This window comes from Carlito syrichta, unplaced genomic scaffold (genome assembly GCF_000164805.1).
Source record: "Carlito syrichta isolate Samal-C Ts95f unplaced genomic scaffold, Tarsius_syrichta-2.0.1 Scaffold138808, whole genome shotgun sequence".
In the NCBI taxonomy this organism is placed as follows: domain Eukaryota; kingdom Metazoa; phylum Chordata; class Mammalia; order Primates; family Tarsiidae; genus Carlito; species Carlito syrichta.
Genome location: NW_007082904.1, coordinates 145,216 through 164,784, shown reverse-complemented (window position 1 = coordinate 164,784; position 19,569 = coordinate 145,216). Strand labels below are relative to the sequence as shown.

At 48.2% G+C, this 19,569-nt stretch overlaps 1 protein-coding gene across 3 annotated transcripts in view; it reads right to left on the bottom strand.

Annotated features, from left to right (window-relative positions):
- Positions 1-17,967: 17,967 nt before the first annotated feature.
- The window catches only part of KIAA0753 (KIAA0753 ortholog), a 58,058-nt gene continuing 56,456 nt past the window's right edge, over positions 17,968-19,569 (bottom strand). For all 3 annotated transcript variants that reach the window (XM_021708489.1, XM_008049880.2, XM_008049882.1), the window contains one exon: positions 17,968-19,439. In XM_021708489.1, coding sequence (XP_021564164.1) covers positions 19,322-19,439 — 118 coding nt within the window. In that variant the 3' untranslated portion in view covers positions 17,968-19,321. The remainder of the gene's footprint in view (positions 19,440-19,569) is intronic.

Sequence of the window (19,569 nt, the reverse complement as noted above, 5' to 3'; positions counted from 1 at the left end):
CCGCCGCAGAGACGCGGAGAGCGAGCCCGAGACGCTGCGGTCCAGACGGAGATGGGGACGTGGACTGGGAGACCGGCGCGCAGAGACACCGGGACACGGAGCCGGGGAGACCCCCAGGGCCGAAGCACCCGGGCGGGAGAGGAGAGAAATTCAGAGCCTGGAGACCCGGCGCCTGGCCCCGGGAGAGAGTGACAGAGGAAGCACAGGGACACAGGGAAGTCGCTCTGGGATCAGAGACGAGAGAGGGACCCCTCCATCAGTCCCACTCCAGGGCTTCTGGATCACTTCTAGGGTCTGACAGCCTCGGAAGAGAAGGAATTCTCCTTACTTTAAAGGAACACGTAAAACCCTGCTAATCCCACCTGGGATTCCAGGCTGGGCCAGGGTTTGTGGACCCCGGTGGGCTGGCCAGGAGCAGTCCAGGTCCCAAATCTGGGATGCAGACATTCTGGTGAACAGGCCTCATGGGGCTGGGGAGATTTAGGTTATGACTTCTGCTTGCTGGCAGCCAGGATCCACAGTCCAGCCCCCGCAGAGGGCAGGGCATGGCCAATCATTGTGTGCGTGGTGCCTAGGAGGTAGGGAACCCGGTGGAAGGCCCTGGGGGAGAGCAGGCCTCTCCCTGGCTCAGGATGGGGCCAGGTCTGTGGGCCCAACAGATGTCTGATTAGCCTTGCACAGCTCCCAATATTCCCAAAACCAGCTGCCTGCCCCCCTGCTGCTGGACAGGGGTGGGGGGTGGCTGCTCAGATGACTTCCAGCCCTCACTGAGTGCTCCACTGAGATGTCCTGCCTTACTCCCAGGAACTGGTGAGGCTGAAGCTCAGGTACCATCTGCAGCCACATACCCCACCAACCCGAGAAAAGGTTCATCAGGGAACTCTTCCTCTGGGCTGGCTATGGTCCTGACTCCAGGGTCTCATAACAGGGACCCTATGGGAACAGGGCACACATGAGGCTAAAGGAGGCCTCCGTGGAGACATAATCCAGCGTCTCTTGTGGGGCTTTGACTCCATGCACAGAATTCCCACTAAGCAGCCTTTCAGTTCCTGGTTGGTGACATCCAAGGACAGAACTCTCTCAGACTAGAGTTCTTTCTTCTTAGTACAGTGCTAGCTGTGAGAACGTTCTTCCTCACTTGAGCTGAATCTCCATCCTGTGTGACCTACCCTGGGTTCTGCTCTGCCCTCTGACACCTCACCCAACACAGCCAAGGCTTCTCAGAGCCCTCTGTCCAAACTCCTTAGTGTGGCTTCACCTAGGGAGAGCAACCATCCTGACTTGCCAGTCTCTCTCCTAGATTTAGTACTGGAAGCCTTACCTCTCAGGAAACCCCTCAGTCCCAAGAGCCCAGCATCCCAGGACCACATACCAGCACCAACTCCAGTAGACAGAATTTCAGAAGCCAGAGCTCATGACTCCAGAGCTGCTCACCAGTGCTTGCCATTGGTCACCAATTGGGAGAGCAGGAGTGGACCCCTGCAGCCCTTCCCACGACTAGGATGGTGTGGGGATGGGAATAGCCATGAATATTGACTGGACAGGCATTATGCTCAGGGCTTTCTACATATCCTGTCATCTAACCCTCATGACCTCTGAAGTGTCTTATATTATCCCCAGTTTACACGCAAGGAAACGGAGGCTGAGAAAGGTAGGCACTCATGGCCATGTGGCGTTATATCTCAGGCCTGCACACTTGTCCTTACTGTCCTCACCCTCCCCTGCTGTGGGGGGAGCTTCAGAGGACTGACAGCCTGGTTGATACCCAGGTTTGGCCACCTGGTCTGTGGGTGTGTGCGTGGTCATGGGGAGACAGACCACTGACTGCAGAAGAAACAATAAACCTACCACGAAGAGGTCATGTCTGGGCCTGAACACCTTCCCCGGCTCTGGGCTCACAGTAGCAATAGTGACCACAATTCATTAGAGGACACAGCCTTGTACATGCTTGTATGTGTGGGTGTGTGTGTGTGTCTGCGTGTGTGCATGCATGGGTGTGTGTGTGCACACACGTAGACACGGGCGAACATATCTGCTGACAGATGATGTTCCCAAGGTGAGGCATCCTTCCCCCACCTTTCAGTCCCGATACCACAAACCCTAAACTCATTGTCTTGAAAGGAGTGGGTGGAGCAGTTAAGGGAAGGTGTTAAGTTGATGAGAATTTCAGAAATCATCTCTCCAGACCACCCTCCTAACCCGTTTCTCAGATGGGAAGACAGTGGGCCAGCTCTGCGACATGAGAACCCAGACTTCAGAATGGATCCATGGTTTCCCCTCTTTACACCTTCACTCCAGCCCCTGTGCAAAGGACTGTGGGACCCTGGGCCCCAGGGCAGCTCCTGAATGCACTGGCTGCTACCAGCTGCCAAGGAAGTTCCGGCCCTGCCTTCAGACTGAGCAAACACTTCAGGACTCAAGGCCATTAGATTAACTGGTGGGAGTTAACTTCCTGTGTCAGAAGAATTGTCCTTAATTGAAGAAAGAAATAACTAGCAATTTAGAGATGCTGACCTCGGCTGCCAGAGGACAGAGAAGCAGGAGCCAGCTGGTGCCTCCTGGGCCTCCCAGCTCTGTGATGATAGTTATTGTGTCAGGCATTCCACACCCAATCCTTCCTCTGGGACCTGGCACCTAGGCCCTTTCCTCTGGCCACAGTTTATTCTGCTCCCTGGCCCAGGCAAGCAAAATAACCCAGAGAACTGGGAAAACGAGCAGATGCCGTCCTATCAGTGACCATGGAGGACAGACCTGGACAGCCTGGAGAGTTCCAGGCAGGTAGAGAGTGGAAACTGGCTGCATGACAATGCCTCAAAATGGCAGACCCCAGGCCTGGTTATCAAGTCTGGATACATGGTGTCCAAGCACTCAGAAAGGTAAGTGACAAGCCTGGGCACCAGCATAGCCCCCTGGAAAACCCGATGGGCCAGGCTAAGCTCATTTCCTGTTTGGCCACCATTATCAACTGGGAAAGTTGGGCCTTGCTGTGCCTTCTGGGCCTGGGTTTGGGCACAGTTGCTGCCCAACTCTCTGACCGTAACTTTGTGAGTAAGGAGCAAGATGATGGCCTGGTCAAGCGATTGACCTCTTTCCACTCCCAGAGACCTCCAGCAGAACTTGGGCCACGTCAAGTATTTCAGCAAAGGTGCTCATGACAGGGAGTAAGCAACATAAGAAGGACACCGCTGCTGGGCACAGTGGCTGTAATCCCAGCACTTTGGGAAGCCGAGGCAGGAGAACCACTTGAACCCAGGAGTTCGAGACCAGCTTGGGCAACACAGGGAGACCTTTTCTGTATAAAAAAAAATATTAAAAAAAATTAGCTAAGCATGGTGGTGGATGCCTACTCAGGAGGCTGAAGCTGAAGGATCTTCTGAGCCCAGGTGGTTGAGACTGCAGTGAGCCATGATTGTGCCACTGCACTCCAACCTGGGTTATAAAGTGAGTCCCCAACTCAAAGAAAAGAGAGAGAGAAGGACATCGTTCATTCAGACTGGACGGGGAGTTATCCGGCCAGACAGGTGGCCATGCACAGTGGCCTTGACAAGCTGGGGCAGTCGGCTAAAGCCAAGGGGATGAAATGAATATGGACAAACAAGCGTGTCCATCCTTCAAGGCCCAGCACAAACACCCTTTCTCCAGAAATCTCTCTCAACCTCCCAACAATGTGTTCACGCCAACTTGTAAATTTCCACAGCCCTTTTGTCCTGGCGTCCTGTTCCCTATCAATATCACATCATTGTGTCTCACCTGAACTACTGTAGGCACCTTCCCTTCCTGAAGTGTCTCTTAGCCTGACCCTATGCCCTTCTCCACCCCTTCCTCCCTGTTCTCACACTTTTAAGTCTCATGGCTGCTGCCTACTGCTGTGGGGACGGTATCTAATCACGAAAACAGCCCCATACACAGTTGCTCTTTGGAGTCTTCCAGAATAGCTTTGAGTGTAGCTGGTTTTCTCTCACCATCTCTGTCTTACCCTAGACTGCCACCACTTCTGCCCAGCATCCAGGACACTGGGTGGAATGTGCCTTCCTTCCAGCGCTGCTTCCTCTTCTTACTGGTGGCTATCTAGTCTGTGCTTCCATCTTCAGCCCCGAGAAAGGTAAAGAGATTTCATGCCTTCATTCTCTCTGGTGAGGACCCATTCTCAACAGGTATGTTGACAGCCATGGTCTCACCCTCAAGGTAGATGCTTTAAAGAAGGCACTGGGTCAGTAGGGGTCTCCTGGTGGTCTCCTGCAGAGACAGGAAGATTTCCTTAAGATCAGCAAATGACATCTTAGGTGAACCCTAGTCCCCCACGTATAAGGACCCCCCCACCCAAGGAAGACCCTCACCCAGGAACTCCATCTTTACATTAGAGTGCATTCCCACCTTATTCTCAGAAGGATGGGCTGCAAAATCTAGGCAACACCATGTGCATGTATCCTCTGTGTTTTCAAAGGACTTTGGGGACATCTTGCAGAATCTGTTGTTGTACCAGACCTCATCAGAGTTTTACTTGAGATGCTGAGACAAATCGAGGCTCAAGTCTGGATTTTCTCAGTTGCTGTTTGGCTTGTTTTTGTCTAACCAGGTAGGGTGTGCTAGTGGGTAGGAATTTGGAGAAAGGGTCTGGAGAGGCTGCTGTGAAGTGGGTTTGTCAAGAAAAGGGTGGTTGAGTGGGGGCAGGGAGAGGCGTAGCAGCTGTTGCAGGGAGAGGAATTGTGGGGACAGAGCGTCATTAGGCTGTCCAGTAAGCTCTGCTGGGTGGAGTGGGACCCCTCCTCCCTCCTGCGGAAAGGTCAGCAACAATTTATCTCGCCAGGAAGCTTTTGCAGTTGGATCAGTGTTGTGCATTTGTTTGTGTCAAGACTGTTGAGAATGGCCCCGAGCAAACCCAGTTGTCTTTGAGTTACACTTAGACCAAGTCAAAATTAGACACTGGGTGAAAATCTACAGCTCACTGTAAGTGAATCAAGACGCTCTGACCTCAGTTGTGTCCCTTCCCTGCCCTGGTTTTCACACACCGTGTCGTTTGTTTATGAGAGATTCCAGAACTCAGAAAATCAAACACAATTGTAGATGATAAGGCACTACAGAGGCAATAGATCAATGGGGGAAAAATGTCTGATTACAGCTGCAACAGTATCAGAGAGGGGCAGGAAATCCCGCAATCAGATTATGTAAATAGATGATGTAATAGACAGCTTTATCTGCATCTGTTAGGCTGTCTACACCCATCATGGCTCTCGCACACCTCGCCTCTGCTATGCATTTCCTCTCAGGTTCCTCTACTCAGCGAGGTCCCCACCATGAAGCCCATCATGGGTGCCAGCTCCACAGAAACATGAGATGGCAGTGTTGGGAGACCCTGAGCCGTCATCTGGATCAAATCATCTTCCATCACTTTGTCTTACCTGGAGATTAGCTGTTAGCTGTTATGTTACTCCTCAATTCATGGCATCTCCTGCCAGACTGGGTACAGTCTTGTATTTGCCACCAGACTCCATTCCATCCTTCTCCTCCAGGGATCCACTCAGAATCTACACGTTTTCCAATCTGAAGCTTTCTCCATGTAAGTGCAAGCAGGAACATTACATGCTTGCATGTGAGTGTTTAAAACATTACATAGTACCACTGTGGGGGATAGCATGTTCTGCTTCTGACTTCCCTCCTTTAATATTGGTTTTGAGCTCAATCCACAGCCATATCTGTAGATGTAGTTTGTTCCTTTTGATTGCTGCATACTATTTTATTGTGTGATACACCTCATTTATTTTTCTAATCCTCCCTTAAGGGCAATTTAGATCTCATGACTCCTTGCTGTTACAAATGGTGCTGTGACAAACATCCCCAGCAAATCTCTTGTTAGAGTGCAAGAGTCTCATGCGCAGCACTGGAACTGTCAGGGCCATGGGGGAACGTGAATATTTTATTTCCCTGAATAACTCATTGCCCTCTAGAGGGGCTGTTCTGCCAATGCCTTGGTTTGACTGATGGTGAGACCAAGGTCCAGAGCAGAAAACCGAGCACTCTTCTGAGCACTCAAGTGTTTTGACATCTAGTCTGGGGCTCTCTGCTACCTCTCTCCAGAGCCCACAGAACCAGCAGGGAGGCCACAGTCTCACTGAGCAGGCACCTCTGCCCGGTGATAGAAATGTCACCTTTCTCCTCCACACCCTGGCTCAGTGGTACCCACCACAAACCTTCACAGAAGGGGTGAGAAGAGTGGGGTGCCTGAGTTGAAATCAGCCTGGAAAGAAATAAACAGAAATAAACCTCACTGTTCCCTGGCACCACATGTACTTAAATTGCAAGCCACAAGCCCACTCTCAGAGGCAAAATCTGTGCTTTTTGACAAGATCTCAAGGCGTATTGGTCTTGATTCCCCAGAGAGGACCCTATACAGATCCAACTGTGTGGATCAGGGTCCCAGGCAACTGCTGGATAAAAACCAAGACAGAGTCATTGTGGGAAAGGGTCATTCTGTCTGTCCCCTCTTCTACATCCCTCTCTGAAAAAGCCTTCAGATCTCTGTTGGATTTAAGCTTATAGGAAAGAAATCTCTCCACGTTTTCAGAGGCCACTCCGATTCTTAACTCTACCAGCTTGGAAGCTCTTCCTCATGTTTGTGCTATTTCTCTCCTACTGTGCCAGCAGCACACTAATAAAAACAATAAGAAGAATAACAGTGGTAGATATTCATTGAGTGTCTATTGTATGCCTGGAAGTGTGTAAAGTGCTTTTCTTTTTTTTTTTTTTTTGAGTTGGAGTCTCACTCTGTCGCCCAGACTGGAGTGCAGTGACCGCTCCCGGCCACCACGGCCTCGACCTGCTGGGCTCCGGCGATCCTTCCACCTCAGCCTTCTAAGTAGCTGGAACTACAGGAGTGCTTTTCACATATAACCTCTTTCAGTCCTTAGAGCAACATATATAGAAAGGAGGCATTATAATGACCATTCCCATTTTACAGATAAGAAAGCCGAGGTTCAGAGAGGCTAGGTATCTTTCTTTAGGTCACATAGCTAATAAGTGGTAGAACAAGTATTTAAATTCAAGCCCTCCAGTGTACACATGCCTGCCTTAAGCACTAGAGGGAAGAAGACGAGGAAAACATAAAACAAAAATAAGACAGTGGAAACCAAAAGACTGAGGCTCTGCCACTAATTCCTGGTGAGCCTTGGGCTCTTCACCAGGGCAAGGCCCTCATTGTCCACAGAGCGAGCCCACAAGACACACGGGAACCCAGAGCCCTGGCAGCTTGGCTGTAGTGCCATGACTTTCCCATGCCTGTGCAAGGTGGACTGGCGGGTAGAGGAGGGGAAGGAGAATCTGAGTGGGCAGGATGCTCCAAGGCACAAAGGTAGCTGTCTTTGTCTGGGCAGGGCCTCCTGGGGTTATCAGTGCCTCTCTCCTCAGTGGTGCCAGCCCAGTATCCTGGGTAGATCTCCCAGGGCTGCTGGGGCCATCTATTCATACTGCAATTTGAATGCTTCTGGTCAGAATGACTAAAAGGCTGAATTTTACAAGGGTTTTGAAAGTGAATTGACTCCACTTATTAAAGATATACTAGATTACACGCTGAGTGAAAGGACACTCTGGGGACTCCGGGCATCCTTTCACAAAGACAGGAAACATCCCTTTCCTAGCACTCCAGTAAACCACGGTGGGAGATGTTTCACCAAGCAGGTGCCAATTAAATTACCAGCTGAAGGATGGCAGTCCATCAAGGAGACATCTTGGCTCACGAGGGCCGCTGGTGTATAGAAAGGCAGTTCTAGAAATCCCCTCTGGTAATTTTATGTAAATCCGTTTCTAAAGGCAGGAAGGTAAAGGCTAAAAGGAAAGTATTCCCGGGAAGCCATGACTTTCAGTCTTGTAATTTATATAGGGGAGAGAGGGAGAGAAAGACAAGGTGATGGACAGGGTGGGGCAGTGCAACTGCTCTTTGTTCTCAGGTTCCCAGCACCTGGGGAGTGCATCTTAAGTGTGTGGGAGCTTCCTTTTTGCCAATGAGGAAGTGGAGTCATTAGATGGTGTCTTGTCATTAGCCAGCGCTAGAAGGGCTGCCTGACCCTGCTCACGGGCTCCAACCCCAGCACCTCACTGTACTCCTGGGGAAGCTGGGGCTGAAAGAGGGTCTCCAGGCTCCCAGCTCAGGACTCTCACCTCCTACCTCTTCAGTGGTGGTCATTGGCTTGTGTCAGGAGTCTCTTCTCTGCTCTCTCTCTCTTTCTCTCTTTCTTTCTCTGTGTGTGTGTGTGTGTGTGCTCCCCAAAATAATCTTTCCTTTCCACCCCTCATTGCCAGGAGAAGCAGCAACGTGTAGCTAGGGCACAGACTGCACTTGCAGTGTGTGTGTGTATGTGTGTGTGTGTGTGTGTGTGTGTGTGTGTGTGTTCCCCAAAATAATCTTTCCCTTCCACCCCTTATTGCAAGGAGAAGCAGCAACGTGTAGTTGGGGCATAGACCGCACTTACTTGCAGAAGTCATGGAAGGTCCAAATGATGTGTAGGAAACACACATGCTTTCATTATAAGTAACAGATACAGAGTTCTGCTCTCTAAAGCAAAAAGGGAATTTATTGGCAAGCTCTCAGGGTCTCAGAGAATCAAAGAAGGCTGCAAGGGTAGGCCTGGAAAGCAGACAGGAACTGAGGCCACTGGAGAGGGCCAGGCACCACAAAGCACAACGCCGCCTTTGGCAGAAAGCCTGTGGCCTGATGGCCGCACTCTTGGCTATAGATACTGACCTTTGCTGAATGGATTCTAAAGAAACGGCATTTTACATCACTCATTCAAGCCGGCCCAATTGGCCGAACCTGGGACATGTGAGCATAACCCAGCTCCCAGGTGAGGGAGAGGGTGACCTGACAGTACTGTCGTGGGAGGGGGCTCCTACATCCACATGACCATGTTCTAAGAGTAATACACTTCAGAGGGTTGGACAATTTCCATGAGGGGTTGCATCGTGAATTTCAAATTGCTTAAGCAGTAGGGGCTGTGTCATCACACAGACCCAACAGCCCCCCCCCAGCTCACCCTTAGAACCCTGCCAAGGTTAAGGGTTCCAGAAATCTTCAGGAAAGCACAGCTGCCTTTGTTTAGGAGTGTGTGAGTGAGGCACTTCCCAGCCACCCGGGATTGGCACTCCTCCCTGCTGAGGACCAAGAAAACTGCAGGCAAGGGGCTGGGGCTTCCTGGGTCAATCACGCTAGGGTAGGAAGAGGCTGCCCGTCCTCCCGTAGCGCTTTTCTGTTGGGGCTGCTGCAGGCTGTGCGGTTTTAAATGTTTCAACATTAGGAACAACTATGATTTTCAGAGTTCTATTTCTTGCCACTCTATTTCTAGCTGTAGAAAGTGATACTTACTTAACAAAAGCCTTCTTAGCCTATGATGCAGTGAACCTCAACTTGGGGAAGTGGAGTTCTGCTCCTGTCGGCCCACACAGTGAAAGAGTTGGTGGAAATTCCTGGGGTGGGGGAAATGAGGTTTTTTGTTTTGGTGTTTTTGTGCATCAAAAGGAAGCATGTAAAAAAAAATAAGAGGAAACAGTGATGTAGCTGTGTGAGCACCAGACTGGGAACCAGAAGACCTTAGGTCTAGTCCCAGTTTCCCTGCTGATTTCATGTGAGACCTGTCCCCACTCTTCACAGAAAAGGGGATGATAAATTCTCCTCTACTTTAGAGTAAAACATTAGAAAGTGCTTTGTGATGGGGACACTTGAAATACTCAGTTCAGGGATCATCACCTGGGGCCTGGACCTGTCTTCTGGACCTAGAGACTGTGAGCCCCTGAAACTGTGAGTGTGTGTGTGTGTATGTGCTTGTGTGTGTGCATATGTGTGCATGCATCGTATGTGTGCGTGTGTATATGTATATGAATATTATATGTGTACATATGTGGATGTGTGTATACATATATGCATGTGTGTATGCATATATGAAAGCATACATAAGTATATGTGTGTATGTGTACATATGCATTATATGTATGTGTACATAGTGCACATGTGTGTATATATGTGTGTATGTGTGTGATGTATATATGCATGTATATATTTGAACAAGTGCATATGCATGTGTGCGTGTGCATCACATATACGTGTGTGCATATGTATATGTACATGTGTGTACATGTGTATGTGTGTGTATATATGCACGCACATATAGATGCATGATATATGTGAACGTGTGCATGTGTACACATGTGTGCAGCGTGTGCACACTGCACATGTACACACGTGTGTATGCATGTGCATGTGTGAACGGGTACATATGTACATGTGCATGTGTGTATATTTGTGTTCTGTGTATGTGTATATCTGTATGTATATGTGTATGTATATATGAACGTACATGTGTATGTGTGTGAACATATACATTGCATGTGTTTACATATACATAGTACATGTGTGTTTATATGTGTGTATATGCGTGAGTGAATGTATATATGTATGCAAATATGTGTATATTTGAACAAGTGCATATTATGTATGTGTGTGCATATGCATATGTATATATGTGGGAACATGTGTATTTATATATGTGTGTATTATACATGTAGATGTATGTGTATGTATTGTGTATATGTATGTATATGCATGTGTGTACATGGGCAGTGTGCATACACAACAATGCATACATGTGTATAATATATGCATTCATATATGAAAGATTATATATGTATGTGTGTATGTGTACATATGCATTATATGTATGTATATGTGTACATTGTGCATGTGTGTGTAGATGTGTGAGTGTGGATGTATATATGTATATTTAAACAAATGTATCTGCATATGTGTGCATGTGCATTATATGTACGTGCATGTGTATATGTATGTGTTACATGCGTAGATGTATGTAAATTTGTGAGCATGTGTATATGTGCATGGATATATGAACAAGTACGTGTTTACACATGTACATGTGTGTCCTGTGTGCAGACATGTGCGTGTGTACGCATGTGTGTATGCATGTGTATGTGTGTGAACAAGTACATGTGTACATGTATATGAGGGTATGTATGCATTATACGTGAATATGTGCATATGTATAGATGTGTGTATATATGCATGTATATATGTGTGTGGTATGTAGGTGTATGTGTCTATGGGCGTTTGTGTTTACTAAAGAAAGGGTCCATAGCCTTGTACAGGCTTTAAAGGGTCCTGACCTTGAAGAGCAGTAAGAACTCTGGTGTCATTCCATTCCTTTGTTGTGAAGGGAGACAGGCCCCTGAGTCAGGGAGCCTGGGGCTTGTTCGTGCCTAAAGTTGTGAACAATTATCTGAGTTAATAAAAACTTTGGTGGCCGAGCCAGCATCTCCGTCCCCTCTTGCCCAGGCATGCGCGAGGCTGTCACACATGCCGCATGTCGTGAGGGCAAGCATCTCCGTCCCCTCTTGCCCAGGCATGCGCGAGGCTGTCACACATGCTGCATGCGGTCTCAGGCCCCAGCCTGGAACGCAGAGTCTATGCCATGCACCCCTCCAGAGGCGAGGCTGTGATTAGCATGAACATAAAGAGCCCAGGCCCCCAGGACCCAGCTGGATCCTCCTCACAAAGACCCAGTCAACCCCCTCGACCTCACATCTGTTTCAAACATGCCAGGGATTTCTTTTTGACACTAAAGTAAATGTTGACCGGAGAACCACCTACCAGGGTGACGCAGGCTGCTGGCTTCTCATTGGAGGGCTGGGAGGAGATTCTGCAGGTCTTTGAGGATTGCCAAGACTCCTCCGTCACACTGAGCAGATATCAAATCCATTACCAAGAGCTCCCAAAGGCAAGGCAGCCAAGCTGAGGAGATATGTGCCCCACTCATGGGAGGACACATGCTCAGGCCAAGCTCGCTGGCTCCCGGGGCAGCCACTCAGGCTCCAGTATCTGCCCCTCCAGCAGGCAGCTCCTCAGATTCCCATCCTCCATTCAATCGTTTGGGTAGCAATTCTATTTCTTGTTCACAGTAAAAACCCATCCCTGTAGACCTTTCTGCACATTTATTGTGAGGCTGGAATTTATGACGAACTGGATTTCAGAGGAGGGATTGATTAAATACAGATGGCGCGCTTGGCAAGGGCCCGGGGCTCCCAGTAGACTCCCCCATTTAGAAATGGAATGAAGATTAGAAAGCTTCAGCAAGGGCAATCTGGGGCAAGTCATGCTTTCAAGGGAAGTGGGGGTGGGAGAGGGAGCTGCTAATTCCTATCCGAGGGCATCTTGTAGAGGCTGCACAAAATTCTTTGCCAGGAGGAGTAGTGAACTATGGAAGCCACTCCTTACTGCCTCAAATGTATGCAGCCTCCTTGGGTATGAGATGCCTTCCTCACCTGCACCGCGACCAAGATGACAGTGTGGACGTCTTAGCTCTGACTAGACCCCCCTAGTGACTGCACTGCCTAATCCTACTGTATTCACACCTATGTCCTCCCCTTTCAAGACATCGGGCTTTGCCCATGCTGTTCCCTCTGCTTGGAGGACCCTTCTCCCTTTCTTTAATTATTGGAATCTCAACTGTCTTTCAAAAACGCCACCTCCTCCACAAAGACCACCAAAATTGCAACCCTCACTGTACAAACATGAATCACACCTTTCAGTATACAAGCACAATATACGTTCCCTCTACTTCATCTGTTTTTGTTCTGCTTTATGAAAGTCTGTGTCTGAACTATTCTTGCATTCCTGTAGCATATAATGGATCTTAAATTTATGTTCATGTGGGTTAAAAGTGGCCTCATTACTGGTCTTAAGAAGATATGCTGCTTTTTGTTTGTGCATTGGCCATTTGTGCCCATCCAGCACCAACTCCATCTGCTTCAGCTAACAGGGCCTCTGTTTTCCTCCTCCGAGCTGACCACTCCAGGTTCAGTCCATGTAGTTGAGATGATACCAGGGGTGGACATATGACTCCAATCTGACCAATCAGAGTATAGGGATGAGATGGGAGCTGGGCTTTTACTAAGATGGGCCAATCAGAGCCAAGGAGTAGTAACCCAGTTGGCCCTCTTGGGAATAAGGGGCTTCTTTCTGCTGTGGTTGCTAAATACACACAACATCAGGCTGAGGCTGTTGGTACCCATCTTGCCACTATGTGGGGAGAGGCTGCCTGAGAATGATGCCTTTGGGAGGCAGGGGAGGAAACTAGAGAGCTGGGGACACTGGCCTGGGAGGGGCCAGAACAGTGCTCGGCGGGCACAGCAAGCCCAGGTACGGCCAGGATAGGGTTTGTACCGGCATGTCCAATTCACACATTGTCACCTGGCACAGGCTGCCAAGATCACAGGTGAGACCACAGCACAGTGTGTGGTTGCAGCCTGACCTGTACCTTCAGAGCAGTGCCCTGGCCCTTGGCAGGAGATTCTGGGAGGAGGTACCTGGTCAGAGGCAGGTTGGATGCCAGGGCCCAGGGAGTGGCACTGCAGTACACTGGGAGAAGCACACAATTTATAGTCAGGTCTGTAACAACCACTTTCAAACTGGGGAAATCTGCACTTTGCTTGGTTTCAGTTCCATATGTAAAATGGGTTAATAATCTGTATTTCAGTACAAGTGTAAGAATCCAATGAAGTAGTGTAAATAAAGCCCCTAGGATATAGCACTCAAGCAGTAGAGTTATCATCATTACTCTGTGGGCGGGTTCTGTGCAGGACTCAGCCCTAGCAGGAATGCAGCGCTGAGGGAGGCAGGTTATGATGGAGTGACGGAAACTGAGGCAGAAACTCAGCTCTGACCTGGTCACTGTGCGGGGCTATGTTAGGAGAGTGAGAAGTACATCATAGTTGTCCTTATACACCCAGAAGTAAGCACAGTGCCTGGCCAAGAGCAGGACCATAGTAAATATTCGCTGACTTTTAAAAAATAGAGATTACACTTACATTTGACATCTCCTTAAGATTTTTCTAGGCCATCCCGGAATCATCTTCTTGGAAGAAGGACAAAACTGTGTGACAGAATAGAAAGGATACTAGATTTGAAGACAAAAGATCCAGACTGAGTTCTGGCTCTGACACTGAGTCTGTAGGACACTAAGTCCCTTAATTCTTATAAACCTCAGTTTCTTCATCTGTAAAATGGGGCTCATACTTCATCCACCCCTCAAGAATGTAGTCCAGTTTAGAAAGTTCAGGTGGCACTGGAAACCCTTCCTCTAGGAAGGACATCTATCTGAGGCAGTCCAGGCAGGCCAGTTAGAGTGGGGAACCAGCTCAGGGTGGCCAAAGGCAAGGATAGAAAACGTGTTGCCATGGGTCCAGTTTGAAGGGTTAGGCAAGGAGAGAAAATTGTTAGCAGGAAAGAAGACAATGGGTGGAAGAAGACAAGGAAAGCACTTCGGAACCAAGCCCGTGAGAACAGGCTAAGATGCTCCCTCTTACAAGGCTCTCCATGGTAAAACGAATGGGTGACATGTATTGAGTTTGCTGTCCACCAGATGCGATTCTAAGTCTTTACATGGATATTTCCCTTAATTCTTACAATAACCCTGGGAGGGTACTACTTTTATCCCCCTTTCACATATTAGGAAACTGAGGCATGGAAGTTGCACAGGATTTTAGCCATGGCTTGAATTCTTAACCAGCCGAATTACTGCTGGTACACAAAGCAGGGATGGTTATAGTAAACAAAAGAAAGAATATGTTCAAAGGCACTTGGTAGATTGTAAAGTGCCAGGTAGAAGTGAGATGCTGTTCAAGCCAAAGTACTCCTATGCCTTCTCTTGGCCTCTAGGTAATTCTCAGAAAGCAGTGTGTTGGACAGTGATGGTTAAGGAGAACCACCTCTCTTACTAGCCTGGCCCTGAGTTGGGACTGTCTCCCAGGAGGTCTTTAGGGCCATGTGGGATGGTGGCCAGTTTGATCACCATGACTGCCTGGACTCCCTGCTTCCCATGTGCCCCTGAGGAATCACTGTCTGCTGGGGGCTTCCTAGGTCAAGCTCAGCTCAGGCACCAGGAACTCACGCTGTAGGGTAGATGTCAGAGCCCACGGGTACGGGATCTGAATGCTCCTGCACCTCTTGATCACAGCATTTTGGAGTCAGAAGTCTCCCTACTCTGGTGGGTGGCGGGAATGTGCAGTGGGCTTCTGGGCACAGGCACAGTGACTTCCTGCAAGGCTCGCAGCTCATGAGTGGGCAGTCTCCGACTGACCTCACCAAGACTGACAGTGAAGACAGGAATGTTGTGTGGGTGGAGAAGCGATCCTCAGGAGCCAAGCAGAGCAGAAGGAAAACGCATGACTAGGTTCAGGGAGGGAGGCAGAGAGCAGGGCGGTGGAGGACATATAGCAATGCCAGAGGGAGAGGTCCCAAGAGGGAAGTACAGAAGGGGACGGGGTGCAGGGTTGCAGTGGAAGCAAAGGGCCAGCAGTGAGGGGCGGCAGGGGGGCGGGGGGAGTTTCAGAGATGAGGACTTCGAGGTAGGCGGTGTCTCAGTGACATCTTCCTGTTGGGTTTGGAGATGGTGTAAGGGTGCTTTTTGGTATAAAGGGGCTCCAGAAACTACTAGGGAACTGTTAAAGTTTCTCCACAAAGGACTTTGAAGTACTGGAATGGGCCGACGGAGGGATAAAAACTAGAAGACTCAGAGTGTCATGGGGAATGAATGACACCACTAAGGCAGCATAAGGATGGCATGTGCCCTTCTGCCGCCCTTCAGGAGCCCAGAGAACGAGGAGCGCTCACATGCTGGCCCTCCCAGAGGGCCTTTCCAGGGTGATGCAGACACCCCTGATGTGCAGGTTTCACAGGGACTTCCCATCATTGCCTCAAGTTGCTAAAACAAAAACAGCTCCTCTCAGAAACACAGAAGAGTTAAGGAAACCTATACCGTGCCACAGAGAACACAGGGGCCTCCCCTTGCTGTTGGCCTTGGGGCTGTGCTCAGGCCCTTACTCTCACCTTTCAGACCCACTGGCCACAGTGCAGCAGGTCATGCCTCCAGCCTGCCATTCCCCCAACATATACACACTCGGCCCACCTTCAGGGAAGCAGGGACTGTGAGCCCAGGGGGGGAGTGGAGAGAGAGAAGCCCTTCCCTCCTCCAAACCCCAGCATCAAACAGCAGAGGCAGAAAGAGCCACAGTGCTGAAACCAGAAGGGACACAGGGGAAGGAGAAGGAGCCATTCTTATGGGCCCCCCATCACATCCCCGTCCTCTTCTCCAGCCTCAGGACCTACCCCAATCCAATCTCCAGGAGCAACCTGACCAAGGCTCCCTTAGGGCCAGGAGCAGCAGGTCCCTCCAGGCTGAGAGAAACTCCCAAGTGCCAAAGGAGTTGAAAAACCAGAGGAGGAGGCAGGCAAATCCAGCTTGTCGGCTTTGGGTGATTTACTGAGGGAACCTACAGACAGAAGTGTAGTCTTGGGCAGCTGCAAAACGGGTAGATATACCTCCAGTGTTACTCCCCAGACCCAAAGCTTACATACCACAGGAAAAGGATGTGTGCTCTCTGTAAGACAATGTGTGTTCTTTGTAAGAACAGGCAAGAATGCCGTAAGCATCATAACCTATAGTTTGTGCCATAACATTAAGGTTGCTTTGATCTAAAGGCAGGATTTCTAGTGAGTATATGTTCTTACATTTGGGACAGTATATAAAGTAGAAATCAGGAGGCGTCCATGGGACTGTGGCTAACCAAAAGTCAACATGGCAGGCAGCATCCAAGATGGGAGTCACTTTTGTCTCTATACACACATACCCTGCTCGAGAAGGCAAGTTCTTGCCATCAAGTTGGAATTCCAATGGTGGCAGTACCTCCGAGATGAGATCTACAGTTCTGATGGCATTCTATTTCAGGGTCACAAAAGGTCAACATAGATTTCTGTGGACTATGCTGAGATGATAGACCCCCTTACAAAACCAGTTTCCCCAAGAAAGTGTGCCTTTCTTATTGTTGAGCACCAATAGCAAGCTAGGAATAGGTCCTGTCCTCAGAAAGCTAAACAGACTAGACCCAAGCATGGAAACACATAAAAACCCAACGTGACCAGGGCTGTGATGCTGGAGGGCTCCGAGTGGGGAGTGCTAAAAGCATATTCATGCATTTTGGCATCGCTGTACATTGGGGACAGCCTATGTAGCACAAAAATACTAAAGTCATGCATGTCCCTGCTTCCGAAAATAGTACACGAATAGGTTGTGAGAAAACTTAAGGGAATTAGCAAATGAGTTACATGCGACCAGCCCTCATTCGTGAAGAACAGAATTTCCAGAGGTCTGGGCTGACTGCAAGGCAATAAACAGGAACTTTTATATTCTAAGGATTCAACTCTCATTTTTCAAATAAAGGTTTTTATTTCTTGCAGTTTACTTTTGTCTTTGGAGAATGATCTGGCTGCAGACATTCACAATGAGCCAAGACTATAAAGCAGACACCTGCACATGGAGGGAGGTATAAGCCCACCCCCCCACCCCCGGCCACAGGATTCAGAGATGGGGAGATCCATATGGTGGGCAGAGCAGGAAAGAGACTGGAAAAACCCTGAACGGTAGATGAATTGCAGCAGGAATATTAGGAAAGGGACTGCTCAAAGGACCATATCCAGGACATGCTGAGTGGAGACAAGGAAAGGCAGGAAAATGCACACAAGTGAACTCTCAAAATTGCTACAATTATCTTTGTGGAAATAAGTGAAGCCATGAATGTGGCATCATGAAATACAGGCTTGTTTAATCAAATTCTCTCCCGCTGTGCCTCACTTTATTCATCTATAAAATGGGACTAATAATGGTATTCATCTCACACAGATAACTTGAGGATTAAGTAAGTTCATACATGCAGAGCACTAAGAGTAATGCTCTAGTATGTGCTCAGTAAATGCTAGTGTTTATGATCATTTATTTTTTTTCTGGCAGGGAGAGGGTGGCAAACAATCTACTACGTTCTTATCAAATACAAAAGTATTCGCAGTGGTTCCTGTAAATCACATTTCACTTTGCCTGTGGAAAAAAAGGAGATGTAAATTAATTCAAATAGACAGGTACATACTTTAAAATATTGAGTTTATTCTTAAAAATCAGCACAGTAGAAACTGCCACACAAATTACTTTATACTAGCAACGACAGGTGCTCCTATCAATTCAAGTGTACACATTTAACTCCCCAGATTAGAGAGCTGTAATTTCTCTTGAAGCTCTTTAAATTCTGAAGTTACATAAAATTAGGCAGGAAAACATTAACATTAAACGAAAATCAATTTTGCACAAATAGGTGTGATCAAACAGCTCAAATTATCACCTGAAATACTGTACTTCAAAAAAAATCCCAGATAACAACACTTTACGTGTTATAAAAAGACTCACATTATTCCCTGGGGGTGTCTCAAGGCATTCTTTCTCCACATTTCACCATGCCTCAGGCAAAAAACTGAAGGAAACTTTTTCCAGACAGTGGCCTTATTCTTAGGCACATTCCTTTTCTTTTTCTGAATTCAGAGTTTCTGAAAACATAGAGGCTTTTCTCTTGCTAAACTATGACTTGTAAGAGGCTCAGGGACCAAGGTACTACAATTCTTGAGTTCTTTACTTTCTTTGGGGAGACCCAGAGGTCTTCACCCATTCATTTGTTCTCCACTTCTGACCTCTGTACCTCTAGCCAGGCACAGGAGAAGGCCTGGTACTCTCCTGATGTCCCTGAATATCCTCTGAATTCAGAGAAAGATTTTTATACCAGAAAGTGTCAACACAGCAATAAAAGATGTCGAGGAACTAAACATGTGAAAATCACCTAGGAACTGAACATTAAAAGAATGTTCAGAATGTGTGTTTATTATTGTGCGCTGATAACTGGTGGGCTCCTATTTTTAATGATCTGCAACAGAGCAGGTTGGCAGCATAACCAAACTGTGCTCAAGTCTATGACCTAGTAGGCACAGGGGTCCTGGCAGGAAATCACTAAAAATACAAACCATGAGCCTGGTGTCCTCACCAGCTAATAGGTGGCACTGAGTTCAAGAGCAACTGGCGACCAGCCCTCATGTGTGAAATACACGTATCTATTACCTTTCAAAACACTGTGATCATCACACTGAGTCAGAGGAATGAACACAATATTTCCATAGGAAAATTATACAGTCTGAAAACATTATGTTGCCATAATTGATTCATGTTTCCTGGGCACTGATACATGTAATACATTCCATCATAAACCTCCAGAACCACTGCTATGACTAAGAGAAAATGCAAGGTGAGGATGACCTCAAGGACACTGCCTTCCTTTCAGTGGGCAGCACCTTCTGGGCTTGGATGGGCAGCTGAAGACAAGCATCTCCGGTGGGCGGAAACAAAGGGTGGTGCCATCCCTCTCCAGTGTGATGAGTGGGCCCTGCCCTGGAAAGCCTTTATACAGCAGCCTCTAAGAATTCTGAGGTGAACACGGCTTCTGCATAATCTTCACACATATCCTGCAGTTCAGCAGCCACGGCCCCCAAAGCTTCATCTACCAGCTCTTCTGAAAAGCTGTAAGACAAACAACACACCTAAAGGCATGTACTGCCAGATATAGGAGCCATGCTTTTACTCAGCTGGGGAACTTAACAAGTCAGTTCTAAAATCTAAATGGAAATACAAAAGGCCAAGAATAGCCAAT